Source organism: Octopus bimaculoides, chromosome 20, assembly GCF_046866305.1.
Source record: "Octopus bimaculoides isolate indiv1 chromosome 20, ASM4686630v1, whole genome shotgun sequence".
NCBI lineage: Eukaryota > Metazoa > Mollusca > Cephalopoda > Octopoda > Octopodidae > Octopus > Octopus bimaculoides.
In genome coordinates this window covers 5,723,722-5,739,999 of record NC_142947.1, presented here as the reverse complement: position 1 = coordinate 5,739,999, position 16,278 = coordinate 5,723,722, and the positions used below count along the sequence as shown (strand labels likewise).

Below are 16,278 nucleotides of genomic sequence, written 5' to 3'. Positions count from 1 at the left end.
CGAGGTTGTACAAATCCATGGCTAGTGTATTGTTTATTTATTTATTTTTTTGCTGGAAAGAGTGTTCAAACCACACAGACTGTACCTATATATATATTACAAGCCTTGGAGAGGTCTCTTGGTATCTTATACAATATAGAAGGTGCAATTGGAGTGTGTCAATTGATTAAAGAAGTTATAAACCCCAAAACGCAGAGCAGTCAATATACAGGATATACAGTTAAGTTATATATTAACAATATAATCACCTACATGACATTTACTACGAGTTTCTACTCAATGTGGGGTGGCATTTAGGATTGTCTGTTAAAAGTTGTGAATCTGAATAACTTTTGACATGGAAAGCTTCTGAGTTTTATAGAGAAAAATTAACCACTCCAGAGTCTCAGTTGAACTATGGTCAAAGGGAATGCACTCAGCTGGATTTACAAAAAAGGGTGGTGGTTTCCCTTGGTTCTGAAAACCCTTAGTGTGTATATGGCTGTCTATAAAAGTATGAATGACAGAAGGATTGAAAGTCAAGAGAAAGGAAGAAAGTTAGAAGGAGAAAAACAGTATCCATTCTAGCTTCCTTGGAAGATCCTATGGTAGGTGTGATAATTAAAAAAAAATATATAAATATATATATATATATATATATATATCATCATCATCATCATCATCGTTTAACGTCCGCTTTCCATGCTAGCATGGGTTGGACGATTTGACTGAGGACTGGTGAAACCGGATGGCAACACCAGGCTCCAGTCTGATTTGGCAGAGTTTCTACAGCTGGATGCCCTTCCTAACGCCAACCACTCAGAGAGTGTAGTGGGTGCTTTTACGTGTCACCCGCACGAAAACGGCCACGCTCGAAATGGTGTCTTTTATGTGCCACCCGCACAAGCCAGTCCAGGGGCACTGGCAACGATCTCGCTCGAAAATCCTACAGGAGCCAGTCAGGCGGTACTGGCAACGGCCACGCTCAAAATGGTGCATCTCATGTGCCACCCGCACAAGAACCAGTCCAGGGGCACTGGCAACGATCTTACTTGGCTTGCCGGGTCTTCTCACGCACAGCCCATTTCCAAAGGTCTCGGTCCGTAGTCATCGCCTCGGTGAGGCCCAATGTACGAAGGTCTTGCCTCACCACCTCAGCCCAGGTCTTCCTGGGCCTACCTCTTCCACGGGTTCCCTCAACTGTTAGGGTGTGGCACTTTTTCACGCAGCTATCCTCCTCCATTCTCACCACATGTCCATACCAGCGCAATCGTCTCTCTTGCACGCCACAACTGATGCTTCTAATGTTCAGCTTTTCTCTCAAGATACTTACACTCTGACGGGTATTCACATTGACATTACACATCCAACGGAGCATACTGGCTTCATTCCTTGCGAGCTTACGTATGTCCTCAGCAGTTACAGCCCATGTTTCACTGCCATGTAGCATGGTTGTTCGTACGCATGCGTCATACAGTCTGCCTTTTACTCTGAGTGAGAGTCCCTTTGTCGCCAGCAGGGGTAAGAGCTCTCTAAACTTTGCCCAGGCTATTCTTATTCTAGCAGCTACACTTTCAGCGCACCCACCCCCACTACTAACTTGGTCGCCCAGATAGCGGAAGCTATCGACTACCTCTAGTTTTTCACCCTGGAATGAGATAGAAGTTGTTTCCTGTTTGTTTGCAGTCTTTATTGCACCTGAACATCTGCCACAAACAAAAACTAACTTGCTAGTTAACCTGCCTTTGATGTTGCTGCACCTCTTATGTGTCCATAGCTTGCACCGGGTACATCTTATAGAGTTACTACCTACTCCTTTTCTACATACTGAGCAGGGCCATCTACCTGAAGGGGTTTGTGTTTTATCTACCTTCCTACTTATTAGGATTTTGGTTTTAGCTAGGTTGACTCTAAGGCCCTTCAATTCTAGACCTTGCTTCCACACCTGAAACTTCTCCTCTAGTTCTGATAGTGACTCCGCAATTAGGGCAAGGTCATCAGCATAGAGGAGCTCCCAGGGGCAACCTGTCTTGAACTCCTCTGTGATTGCCTGGAGGACTATGGTAAATAATAGGGGGCTGAGGACGGAACCTTGGTGGACCCCTACCTCTACCCGGAATTCATTGCTGTACTCATTTCCAACCCTCACCTTACTGGCAGCATCTCTGTACATGGCTCGCACAGCTCTCACTAACCATTCTTCTATCCCAAGTTTCCTCATTGACCACCAGATAAGGGATCGGGGGACCCTGTCAAAGGCTTTCTCCATGTCAACGAAAGCCAGGTACAGAGGTTTATCCTTAGCTAGGTATTTCTCTTGCAACTGTCTCACTAGAAATAAGGCATCAGTAGTGCTTTTACCTGGCACGAACCCAAACTGCATCTCATCTAAATTGATTCGCTCCCTAATTAGTTGGGCTATGACCCTCTCTGTAACTTTCATAACCTGATCTAACAGCTTGATGCCTCTGTAATTATTTGTATCTAAAGCGTCCCCTTTACCTTTGTAGCAGTTGACTATGATGCTGCTACACCAGTCATAGGGTATGACTCCTTCGTGTATCACCTGGTTCGTAATACGGGTGACTAGGCTATAGCCAACACTGCCAGATATTTTGAGCATCTCTGCAGTGATTCCTGATGGGCCGGGGGCTTTCCCGGTCTTCATACTCTTAATTGCTTTATCTACCCTGGTACTATCAACTCGGATAGCTGGTCCCTCTATTGGGTCGACATAAGGCAGGCTCTCTTTCTCCCATTCATTCTCTTTATTAAGCAATCTATCGTAGTGGCATCTCCAGACCTCTTTCTTTGCATCCTCATTTAATGCAAGCGTACCATCATCCATGCGAACACATTTCTCTCCTACAACATCACTATTCTCTCTCCTACACTGTCTTGCAACACGAAATACCTCGAGTCTTTGGTCCTCACGGCGCAGAACATTGGCAAATCTTTCCTTATCTGCTTCCCCTCTGGCTAAATAAACCTGTCGCCTAGCCTCCCTTCTGGCACATTGGTACAATTCCCTGCTACCACCGTTCTTCCAGTCCTTCCAAGCCTGTTTCTTTTGTCTAATAGCCCTGTCTACCTCCTTGTTCCACCACCACGTTACTCTGGGTTGGGAGGGGACCTTACACCACCCACAAATCTGGTCGGTGGCTTTCAACAGGTTGTCCCGCAGAAATCTCCAATTGTCTTCCACGTTGTATGATGCTATATCCCCTTCTATTTCGTTAAATGCTTCAAGTAACTTGTCTCTAAGTCTCTGTCCGTTTGCAGGGTCTTTAAGCTTCCACACCCTTCTTCTCCAAGCCTGTCTAATTCTGGGCACCCATTTTGCCTTGATCCCAAAGTCGCTAACTACTAATCTATGTTGTGGGGTACATTCTTCGCCAGGGTAGGTTTTGGCATTTATAAGCCGCCCTCTTTCCCTATTTCTGGCGAGGATGTAGTCGATTTGGCTAGAGTGTCTGCCGGAGCGGTAGGTGACTAGGTGACTGGCAGGTTTCCTGAAGTTGGTATTGCAGACCATAAGATTGGTTGCATCACAGAACTCCAGCAGTCTGGTTCCCTCCTCGTTGCGGGAACCGAAGCCATAGCCTCCATGTATGCCATGGAAGCCCCCAGCACGACGTCCGACATGACCGTTGAAGTCTCCAGCCACAAAGAGAAGGTCCCTGTCACTCGTCGACGAGGTAGTTTGCAAGAGGGTGTCATAGAATTGGTCTTTCAGACCATCTGGTAGCCCAGGTTGAGGTGCATAGGCTGAGATGACAGTAGCTAATCTATGATGAAGCACTAGTCTGATCTTAAGTACTCTGTCACTTACTCTAACGACCTCGATTACCTTATCCACCCATTTCTCCGCTAGAAGTATTCCTACGCCCCCGACCCCGTCAGTGTTCCCTGCCCAGAAAATCTTGTACCTGTGTTCTTTGCCTGTGAGGAACCTTGCAGAACCTCCTCTCCATCTTACTTCCTGGATGCAGCACATATCTACGCATCTCCGTTCAAGCATCTCAACAATTTCACCAGATCTACCTTTCAGCGTGCCGACGTTGAGAGTGCCAATCCTAACAGTATGGGTGTTGGGGGTGTGGGCCTGTAGCTTGGGAAGGGGAAAAGCAGTGTCGTGTACCTGAAAAGAAAACTTGCAATTGGAAGAATTCATAAGCAAAACAGTACCTACAACCTGCAAACATTTCTCAACCTTAATGCGCTACCCAAAGGTAGGGGAGAGGATGGCCAAGGCCACTAGATGGGTTCCGGGAGACAGCCGAGGTTGACAGGATGACAGAGGAATGAACTTCCGGTGGAGGGGGCGGGATGACAGAGGAATGAACTTCCGGTGGAGGGGGTGGGATGACAGAGAAATGAACTTCCGGTGGAGGGGGTGGGATGACAGAGGAATGAACTTCCGGTGGAGGGGGTGGGATGACAGAGGAATGAACTTCCGGTGGAGGGGGTGGGATGACAGAGGAATGAACTTCCGGTGGAGGGGGTGGGATGACAGAGGAATGAACTTCCGGTGGAGGGGGTGGGATGACAGAGGAATGAACTTCCGGTGGAGGGGGTGGGATGACAGAGGGATGAACTTCCGGTGGAGGGGGTGGGAGGGCGGGTTACCGCCAGCGAGTAGATAGGGCTCTTAATTGTAGATTTTAAATATTTGAGAGACAACAATGCATAAATCGTAATTTTTAAAAGATCAATGAATTCTGGGTGATTAGAATATAACGTAGCATGAATTTAGGAAATATGAGAAGTTTAGTTCACTGGTGACCTAAACAAATAGGTACACTGAGTAAATGCTATAATTGGTCATCCGCTAGGTTCCAAGTTCACAGATATTCGCTAACCTCTTCAACATGAACATATCATTCAAAATACTGCCTGGATTTACCTCGGATTAAACCTAAAGGCCTATACCTTCATGGAAGTATGGACCAACCTCCATACTCTCTGGAAAAAGATGAATTGTGACCTTTTATTATCCTGTCTGTATTCTTGTATCTGCTTTTACTCTTTATTCTTCTATTTTATTCTTTATAAACTGTGAATTTCCCTGTCTGGAACTTTCATACATACTCACCTTGTCTCTGATGACGGAATACCCAGTGTACGGAGATGCTAACCTATCACTTGGGATATCCCAGAAACAGCTGTAAGACTTCAAATTGACCTTACCTTGATTAAATTACTATAAATAACTTGAGATACTTGTCCTGCTTTGGTTTTTGATGTTCTTTTCCTCTAATATATTATATATATATATATATATATATATATATATATATATATATATGTTAGGAAGGGCATGCAGCTGTAGAAACTCTGCCAAATCAGATTGGAGCCTGGTGTAGCCACCTGGTCCACCAGTCCTCAGTCAAATCGTCCAACCCATGCTAGCATGGAAAGCGGACGTTAAACGATGATGATGATGATGATGATATATATATCAACAATATTTGTATAAGACTCCTCCTGTTTATGTGCAGATTTGCAATTGTGCACCTCCAATTGGTTAGGCCTGTAGATGTTGCCATTCTTCTATCACCATAAGTAAATGGAAAGACAAATGAGGTTACCATAAAGAGATACCTGTGTGTCATTGGATTATAGTGATAAACGTTTGTAAGACACAAGTACAACTGTGTGGGTCTCTGTAATTAATACCTAACGGCAAGTCAAAGTGAGATGTTGAAGCTGTTGACATAAAAGTATATTTTGCATCAGAATGTTCATCTCCCAGAAGGATGTTGTGACAGCAGCTAGGGGTTCCTCACTCCCATTGGTTTATGCTAATTAACCCATAGCTGGGACCGTCACAGGTGCTACTACTCTGGGTCAGAGTAGATCTGGGAACAACAGTGGCTAAGAAGTGGGGGCACACTCCTCAAAACCCTGGAACGCCTGAACCGGAGTCCCTCCACTGGACGCAGCTTAAAGTCATGTCCAGGACATTTCATAGGTGCTGGAGGACCTGGGCTGTCAATAATGACAAAGCTATCCAATGAAAATTGATGAAAAGAGGAAGAGGAAGTAAATAAAAATGTCAAGGTAACAGGAAGACCCAGGAAATTATATTTATCACTCCCAAAATACTCTATAGGTATAATTCACTGTAGAAGTTCATGAAGAATAACATTCCTTGTATAGAAATGAGAAGGAACTGGTACACCTTGGCCTTCTGAATTTTCAGTCTGTAATTTCAAAAGGTTTCTAACCCCAACCTTAACCCAGATCAAGTAATTTCACAGCATAGACTAGAGATACTGCAATAAACTGTATGCTATAAAGTAGCATCGAAATTTCTTATTACTGTTGCAAGGCAGGGCAAATAATCTGTATTTCATCATCATCATCATCATCATCGTTTTAATATCCGTTTTCCATGCTGGCATGGGTTGGACAGTTTGACTGAGGACTGGCAAGCCAGGAGGCTGCACCAGGCTCCAGTTTGATCTGGCAAGGTTTCTGCAGATGGATGCCCTTCCTAATGCCAACCACTCCAAGAGTGTATAAAACATTATGAGACAATGAAGATAGCAGAATCAATTTCCAACAACAACAACAACAAAAATAAATAGAACAACTGCAACAAATAAGTGGGGACCTAATTTGGAAACTTAGAAAGATTTTTCTTGGTTTTGGGGGGGAAAAAAATTAAATCAAACTTAAATGATATTGTTCTATAGCATGGCAGCAACTTACCTCAAAAGAACTGTTCAAGCTACAAGAATGATGAAGAAATCTCTTATGAAGGTTGCAATGCATGGCAAGTCATTAAAATTTATGAATATTAAAACGAGTAAAGATTGTTTGCCAACATAACATGGCAGTCCTGGTTTAGGACAAATGTTGCTGTAATTTAGCCCCAGGAGACATTGTCTCCAGCTGACTACACAACACGATCTGTGTCCTTATATTTTCGAACAAGGGAATCTAGCACCCCAACTCAGGTCAAAACAATATCAGTGTATCACAATTTCTGGGTTATTTCCCTTCGTCATGTTCGGCTAGAGGTGGCACTGTCAAATTCCCATTCAAAATATATAGTTTTCAAAGTGACAATTAGTCACTGATCTATAAATTAGAAAATTACTATTCCTGGGGCTAAATTACAGCAACATTCGTCCTAAACCAGGACTGCCATATTATATTGGCAAACAATTTGAACTCCAAAGTACTGTTGTTGAATACCTCTTGTTGTGAGTAATTAAAACATTAGTTAAGCATTAAGAAAGCAGAATGAATTTTCAAATACAAAAGACAAACAGAACAACTAAATGAAGATGGTGTTGCAGTAAGAAAACAGAAATGCCGTTGGTTAATACAGAAAACTTCAAACTGTTTCATTAAGAATTATGAGACAAATACAAAAAAAATAAACAAAACGATTCCAGCTTGCATTGGACGATTTAGAAAGAAGATCTTATAAAACAGAACAAATTCAACTGCTTCAAATGCTAAAGGGTTACTCACAAAAAAAGGTATACATACAAAAACATGTACCATATTATATATGTATAATATATATAAGTGTTTACAAAAAATACTTGATGCAATCACAATACTTAACGAAAGCTTTTGTTATTAAAGTTTTTAACTACTTAAAAGAAGTCATTAAATATTTCTTAAAACAGTTGATAACTTGAAAAACTTACTTCATATATATATGTGTAATTTTGTTTTTTAAATAGTTAAATACACACACAGAGAGGCATGGATGTGTGGTTATACCACAACACCTGCATGGTTTCATGTTTGATCTCCGCTATTGAGTACCTTGGACGAGTGACATATGCTATGGCCTAAGGCTGACTGCTACAGTGGAGGTGACATCGGACATAGGCTGCACAGCAGCTTATCATGTGTGTGTGTTTGCTTCCATGTGCCTTTGTATTGACAATGGATTAACCATTAAGCAAAATAAGCACATGCTAAGGGCATCAAGGGAAGGAGGGGGCACCACAGAAATGGTAAATGATTTACGGCACAAAAGAAATCACTTTAAACTTGCTAAAATAATATTCGGGATGCCTTTATTTCTACTAAGTATAGATGCAGATGTGTTACCTAAGATTAATTTTGAGGATCTGATCAAAGACTTTGCAGTTCAAAAAAGTAGGAGGGAACTTCTCAAATCCGGCCCTGCTGACAGCAGCGAGGTTGTTTGTGTCTCCCTTAAATAAAAACGCTGAAGAGGTTAAATAGAATATCTTCCTTGCACAGAAATATGTGTTGATGTTAGGAGGTGCGTCTGGCTGTAGATTACTTCAGAAATTACGATAGAATAAGCGGACATAAAAGAGTGAGAAAAAAAATCAGAGGTAAACGTAAACATGTTTTATTAAGTATTTCGACGCAAATTGCTTGTAGTTGGTAATAACTGATGTCATATAGGAGGAAAATTTTGCGAAGTCCCCAGAAGTAGCCTCCCTTGATCTCATTAGAGCTTACACTGTTATGAGCGAACCTAAAGAAGTATTATGGATAGAAGGTGATTGTGAAGAACTCATGTAAAGGAAGATTAGCGAGCTAATAGTTTAAAGCTGGCCAATAGAATGCCTTGCTTACAGCAGCAGGATGACAGCTCAATTTTCTTGTTAAGGGATACAACTGGCATTGACTGAAGCATCTCTAATCTCAAATCATATCAACACATCTTCAAAATAAAACAACACTCCATTGTAATGGAGTGTGTTCAATGCAATCTATGCACTGGTTGGTAAATAAATGAAGGACAATGGCAGGACAGCTCTTCTGGTATTGGTACCACAGTAAAATGATTGAAATGCTGAAAGTAGCAGCCATCAGGAAGGATGTACAACGCTGTAGAAACTTGCATGGACCCCCAAACCATCTGGAAGGGCAGTATCTCCAATTAAAACTAATTCAAACTGTGACAGCCCACTCAACTCATGCCAACATTGGAAAAGTGGACGTCAAATGATGACGATGATGATAATGATAATGCACACGTCCATGTATCCATCCACACACACACACACACACACACACGCATTTGCATGTACAAATAAGAGGGGAAAAAATGAGAAACTGAGGCTTTTTTCTCCAATTTCTATTACATTTATCAAGATGACTTCTAAAATATCTTAAACTGCAAGCATCTGCCATTGACTGTTGGTCAGCTGTTGTTGTATGTGGAAACTCTGCAAGGATTAGTGTTGGAATGTTTGTCAATGTCATCAAAGCCCCATTAGGCACAACTACACTAAAAGTTTGCATACATACATATACACATGCATGGATGTGTGCGTTTGTGTGTGTGTGTGTGTGTGTGTGTGTGCGTGCGTGTGAGAGAGAGAGAAAAAGAGAGAAATGCAACAAAAACTACCTTTAAGAAGTCTGTACAAAGACATTGTACTAAGACATTTATCTCCTTTCTTTATCATTCTGCAAGTAATTTGAAGTGTTTTCCCACAATCCCAAAATTTTTGCACAAAAACAGTGATAGAAACCAGTTATAAAAGGAAAACTTTGAATGGTTTCATATATAATGTTTTAATACAAACAACCTTTATACCAACTTGGCATCCTTCAGCAGTGCGTAGAACAAAGATTGTTTGTTTTTCTTCAATGTCTGTGGTGAAGCAAACTCTTTAACCCTTCCATGTTCAAGAACCATAATTCTGGTAAAAGAAAATAGAAGAAAACAAATATAACAACAATAAAATGTGTGAAAATACAATAGAAAATAAAAGTAACAATAATAATAATAATGAAAAAAAAAGGCATTGGAAGCCATTTGAATATAGGAAAAGAGCTGTCTGTATCTTGATGATTGATGCTGGGTATCAAAATGCCAACATCATGAGTGCTGTTCAACGCTCTATGAACATTGTAAAGACTAAGTTACATGGACAACTGCATTGGAGACTACAAGGCCATGGCCAGCATGAAGGGACATCACAGCCGTTCTGAGAGCAACTGTATGCCAGAATTGATCCCCACATCTTTGAGCAGGCTTGATTCAGGCAGTTGTATGAAGCTGCTAGAAACTGTGGTCAAACCCTGACTGAAGAGGGTTGATGCTGAGAGGCCATATGTGTGGCAGCAGGATTGGACTCCTTGCCATACCTCTGGAAAGAGTCAAAAGCAGTTGTCAGAGAATTTCTAGAGACTTCCCTAGCCCCAATTTCTGGCCTCCTACTAATTCTCCCAACTGGATTACTATTTGTGGGGCATCATCAAAGAGGCATTTGAAGATCTTCCCAAGAATACAGTAAGGAACCAGGTTTTGGAGTTGTCTTGAGGTCATGCTGGAAGCTGTGGGCCACTACTTTGAAAAAACTGTTATTTTGTAGTTATAAACTTGTTGATATTTTTTGACTTTTTAAATTAATTTTATTTTTGAATAAGATATTGACTTTTCTTTTCCTTTTATGCAAATTTTCAAATGTGTGTGTGTGTGTGGACTGAGTGAAAGAGAGAGAGAGAGAGAGAGAAAGAGAGAGAGAGAAAGAGAGAGAGAGAGAGAGAGAGAGAGATGTGAATGTAGGTATACGTTACATACATCATAATAACTTACTTGTCATAGTCTAAAATAGTATTGAGTCTGTGAGCAATTGTCAGTATGGTGGTGTTCTTAAATTCATTCCTGATAGTTTTCTGTATGAAGTCATCTGTTTCCATATCTACAGCTGCAGTTGCTTCATCAAGAACAAGGATTTTGGTCTTCTTCAGGACACTTCTTCCCAGGCAGACTAACTGGCGTTGACCAACACTACACAAAATACATAACAAAATCACATTAAAATTTCAAGATCAACATTACCTGTAGAAGTTATAAAACAGGCAAAGAGGAATCTCACCTGCATTTTAAAACAAACAGTCCTTAAAAGTTAACTTAGTCTCCTCAATAATAATGAATAAGATAGCAGATAATGATACACACACACACACACACATGCATCAAACCTTCATAAACTAGGAACCTTGAAATAAGGATTATCATAGTCATGATTAGGGTCTCTATAAAAGACAATAATGCAATCTATAACTTAAACAACAACACCACAATAAACCAAGAACCCTTCAAAAAAATTCAACCTCACAAGAATGAAAGACAATTTAAAAGAATAAGAACCAGCTGGAGAAATTCAGGGAGCTGTTACCTGTTTTTGGCAACAATACACAGCCTCTCTCAGAGAGAAAGGTAAATTGTTTAAAACTTGTGTATGAACAGCTGTGCTACATGGTGGTGAAATGTGGTCTGTGAATGCAGAAAACATGCAAAGGCTTGAGAGAAATGAAGCCAGTATGGTCCATCGCTTCACTCAACAGCTGTAACTATATGAGAATGCAACTGCACATATCGCACCCCAGCTTTTGTGCTATGACTTATTATTTCCCGGTTGGTCTCCTTTTTGGCAACCGACTGAAGGAAGAGCCAGGAGAAGAAGGAGGAAGACGACCTATATCGACAACTTGCTGGAGGATACTGACTGGTATGGAAGGGGCATAGGAGCTGAGAAGCATTATGGAAGATCAAGATGAATGGGGAAAGCGTGTGGAACCAGCCTTGGGACATGCTCTGGGATGACTTAGATAGATTAATATTTTCTTGGGAGCCACTTCCTTTTCTCAACCACATTCCCCAACACCATCTCTTATCACCTTATCTGCCAGTGAATTCTCCTTTTATCCCACTCTTTCTGCTGTACACCCTCTCCCTCTGTCCACAACAGAACCTGCTACCCTTGTTCCTTACTATATCAACCTCTGTGTACCTCTGACCTTGTCCCCCACACCACCACTTTCTAGCACAGAGACATACTGCTTGCCTTACCTGAGATTAGAACCATTTTCTCCACATTCGTAATCCAATTTTGTAGAAAGTTCTTCAACAAATGGTTTTAAGTGCACCACTTCTAGAGCTTTCCAGAGATCAGCATCTGGAAATTGATCCAAAGGATCGAGATTTGAGCGAAGACTTCCAGAAAAGAGAACAGGTTCCTGAAAGACACAAATGGAAATGTTTTAGTAGCAGACAACTGTCATGTACAGGGTCAGGCAGCTAAATAGAGACATCTCAAAGCTTGGAGCTAAGGTAAACGAAAAAGACAAAACAAAACAGAGCCATGAAAGCTTGAAAGTTTCTTTCTTATAACACAAGGAAAGATATTACTTAATGTGTCCACCATAAAACACTTATAATCAACTGAATATGGATGCAGCAGACTGTATGATCACATTTTCTTGTCTAATATTGATAGACCTGAATGCTTTTCTCATCTATTTTCTTCAGTGTACTGATGCTGGCCTGGGATGTTGCATTGGACTTGTTCTCAATAACATCCACATCCAACAATACAAAGATTCAGATGTGGTGAGCTAGGAGACCAGATTTCTTTGGGGACAAATAGAAGAATTTTCACAAAAATAGCTTTCTACATACTTTGACCTATGTTCTTGTGCAGAATCACAAATGGAGAGCAAAGAGGCTGTTCATCTTTGCTCAGCACTACACCTAAACAAGTGTGAAACATAGTACATGCCTCCAAGTTATACTTACTTGCAAGTGACAACTGTAGGTTTTTTTTTGTTTGTTTTTATATTGTTTCTATTACTATATAGTAATGAATTATATGCCAGTAAACAATCCTTTCTACTATTGGCATAAGGCCTGGAATTTTAGGGGGCTAGTTGATTACATGAACCCTAGTACTAAACTGGTACTTATTTTATTGGCCCTGAAAAGATTAAAAGACAAAGTTAATTAGCCCTGGCGAAATTTGAACTCAGAAAGTAAAAAGCAGGCAAAATGCTGCTAAGCATTTTGCCTGGCATGCTAATGATTCTGCCAGCTTGCTACCTTTATGTCAGTGAAGAATAAACAATTACATGTCCATAAATTATCATTAAATGCCAATGAGTCGAGTATTGATAAATACCAATAAATTAAACCTCAATGAATTATATAATAAAAAAAAAAAATTTAAGAAAGGGTTTCTGTTATCATTAAGTGTGCAGAATATATAAGGATTTTCTGACGCTCAACAAAGGAAAAATCACAATACCTGTGGAAGGATGGTAATTCGAGATCGTAAATCATGGAGGCCAAGTTTGTCTATTGGTTCATTATCAATGACTATTGCTCCTCCAGCTCCCTCGATCAATCGGAACAAAGACACAGTGAGAGAAGATTTTCCAGCCCCTGTACGGCCAACAATTCCAATCTGGATTTTAAAAAAATAAGATAAACAGATGACATCAATTAATTGGTAAATAGAGCAGTCGTTGTTTTTGTTGTTTAGTTCCAGTCAGCTGTGATTGAGCAGACGTCTGGAAAGTGATTGGGGTAAAGGGTAGAAGTAGAGAGAAGGATGAGTGGATATGTAGGTGAGTGTGAGGGATGAAGCTGAAATACTATGGACTGACATGGGTGGAATGACATGAAATGGCTGAAGAAGGGTCTGGCAGGGGTTAATGAGAGGCTAGGGTGTTTGGATACGAATGTATGGTAGCAAACTGGAGTAGTAGTTGGAACGACTTAGAAAAAGACTGGAATAGTATCTGGTCTGACATCAGGGTGGGGCAATTCGATATAACAAGAATAAGTCAAGGCTGACTTTAGGGTGGCTAACCTGAAACATCAGGGTAGTGACTAGACTGGCTTTACAGTTGTGTATTTTGAAACAACTGGAGTAATATCTGGCGTGACTTGTAGGTAGAGCAACTTAAAAAACTGGCAGAGTATCTAAGATGATTTTAGGGTAAAGAAACTTGAAATGACTGGAGTTGTATCCAGATGAACTAGTGGGGAAGAAAATGTGAGATGAGACAACTAGGATGGACTGAAATGAGGCTGGGGTGAAAATGTGACATGGGGGTGATGGGGGTTGGGCTTCAAATGATCAAAAGATAAATAACTGGGTACTGGTGAGTGTACAGGGGACTGTTTCAGTGAAGCTGGGATGAGATGTGAGTGGTGTATCAATGAGTTGGGGTAAGATGTTTTTGTTTAGCACCAAGTTAGTCATGGTTGGAACGATCCACGATTAAATGAACTCCAGCTGTGAGCATTTAATGAGTAGGGAATCCAGAACCATGTATTCCAATGAGTTCTTTTATTTGACAGTAGGGTGTGATTGGAGGGAGATTTGGCTGCAATTTCTAGCTGGAAGAGTGATCATGTAGAGGCTCTCACATTAGCTCCAGGGTAAGATGTAAGTGACTGGGATGCAGCATGAAGGACTTATTTGATGTCAGTGGGTTTGGGAAGGGATGAGTGATTAGGAGGTGGATATGGTTAGACATAACTAACCAAAGAGACAATATATCAGGTGGGTGAGAGTTGTGAGCGTGTGTGTGGGTGATATTTACCCTCTCGCCTCCTTTAATGTGACACGTGATGCCCTTCAAGACAAGCTCCAACCCTGGCCGATAGCGTAAATCGAAGTTCTCAAAGTCTATGTTACCTTCCTGTGGCCAGGAAGGGTCAGGACGATGGTCTGTGACCCACGCTGCCTGGAAACAGAAATGATGCTTTGGGTTAGTTGTATACTATGAGTGTGTTTTGTAGATTTGAGTTTGGTTGTTGTGTGTATGTGCTTCAGGTGTGCGTATGAGATTCAGTGTATGAGTGTGTGTGTGTGTGTGTGTGTGTGTGTGTGTGTGTGTGTGTGGTACAGTCTGAGCATGTGTGGCTCACTATGTATATATGTTGGTGAATGTCATTAGTTTACCTGATGTCAACCATAAGTAGTGAGTGGCCCTAAACAACAGCAACTCTGAACCTGAGAGTAACATTTAAATGCCACGTTGCAAACCAGTAAAGGAGTCTGAATATGGCTGCTTGGCTTGCTAGAAAAACTGTTAACATCTTCCTCAAATCACAGTCTTAAGATCCATTGTGTTTGAATAATAGACAGGATGGTTCTCTCTCTCACCCACAACACCTTTAGACCACTGCTCTCAGTATCCTGAAACTGGCATGGCAACTAGGATTTGGATGGTGAGTCTAACATATCTTTCAGTTGAATGCCACCATTTGGTCTGTCTGATCAGAGCTGGCAAAGGGTTAAGCTATAACATGGGATAATAGCGTAAACACACCTAAACCCAAATTATAACCTGCTGAGTAGTTGGTTGAGTTCATGTTAAAATATTTAATGTCTAGAGCATTAAAGTATCTAATTAGTGATAATTATTTGGTGAGACAGAAACAATCCTTTCTTATTTTGGCACAAGACCAGCAATTTCAAGGGGTGGGGAAGTTGATTTCCTTGAACTCGGTGCTCAACTGGTACCTATATTATCAACCCCGAAAAGATGGAAAGAAAAGTGAACCTTGGTGGCATTTGAACTGAGAACATAGAGTAATGATTCTGTCAGCTCACTGCCTTATCAGAAGAAATAATACTAACCAATGACTTATACTATTGTCATTGTTGCAGAAATTATGAAAGACAACAGCAAACATATTTCAGTCTTATCCTGACCCGTGCAGTAAAGCATATCCTTCACCATACTTGCTGAGGTAGTGAGGAAAGAAGTATTACATAAATGTATGAGATTGTTTATTGGCTGATTTAGAGAATAAAATGATTCAGAAATGCCGTCTCCTTGGAAAACAATAGCTAAGTTAGCGTTACAAACTATTCTGTACAACAAAAGCTACAGCCACCACCAACGTTGCCATAGTTAACAGCAATTGTGTACTCACCTCATTCTCTATATTGCAGTATTCCTGTATTCGTTCAACAGACACAATGTTGGCCTCCAGGTCACTTCTAACACATATGAACCATCCAAGGTCGAATGATATCTGGAAGGAAACAAGCAGAAACCAATTATTGTTGTTTTTTCAGTATTGACAGCAATTGGCAATTATTCAATTTTATTTCTCCCCATCTCTCTTTCACTACAATAATCAAGACCAACAAAGCCGTCTAGAAATAACAACCAAATCTCCCTCAAGTTACACGCCACCATCTTAGAAAAGGGCAAGTAGGATAATGTGATGCTAGTTTCCTTGCAGGAATGTCATAGCTGGAATGCCTTTCATCATTGGTCTTCTCAAACAAGGCTGATCTGTGGTGAGACAACAACAACAGCAATCATCATCTCCATCTTCATGATCCTGTTATTAGCATGAATCAGAAGTCGAGCAGAGGATCTGATATGTCCCTCCCTAATTTAACACCAATATCAGCTCTGTTGGGTGTCTTTAGCAACGAGTTCACTCTGCTGGAAACATTCTTAGTATTGAACTTTGAACTTCAATAAAAGCTTGTTAGTAATAGATGCAATGATATAAAAAATAGG

General features: G+C 40.9%; 1 protein-coding gene across 6 annotated transcripts in view; it reads right to left on the bottom strand.

Moving 5' to 3' along the window:
• Positions 1–9,344: 9,344 nt before the first annotated feature.
• The window catches only part of LOC106867121 (multidrug resistance-associated protein 1), a 40,960-nt gene continuing 34,026 nt past the window's right edge, over positions 9,345–16,278 (bottom strand). For 4 of the 6 annotated variants that reach the window (XM_089338689.1, XM_089338692.1, XM_089338690.1 and 1 more), the window contains 6 exons: positions 15,677–15,778; positions 14,335–14,478; positions 13,029–13,187; positions 11,798–11,964; positions 10,538–10,732; positions 9,345–9,638 (listed from right to left, as the gene is read on the bottom strand). In XM_089338689.1, the coding sequence (XP_089194815.1) occupies positions 9,527–9,638; positions 10,538–10,732; positions 11,798–11,964; positions 13,029–13,187; positions 14,335–14,478; positions 15,677–15,778 (879 nt within the window). In that variant the 3' untranslated portion in view covers positions 9,345–9,526. The remainder of the gene's footprint in view (positions 9,639–10,537; positions 10,733–11,797; positions 11,965–13,028; positions 13,188–14,334; positions 14,479–15,676; positions 15,779–16,278) is intronic. The other 2 variants (XR_016237706.1, XR_016237707.1) reach the window with 1 other exon arrangement.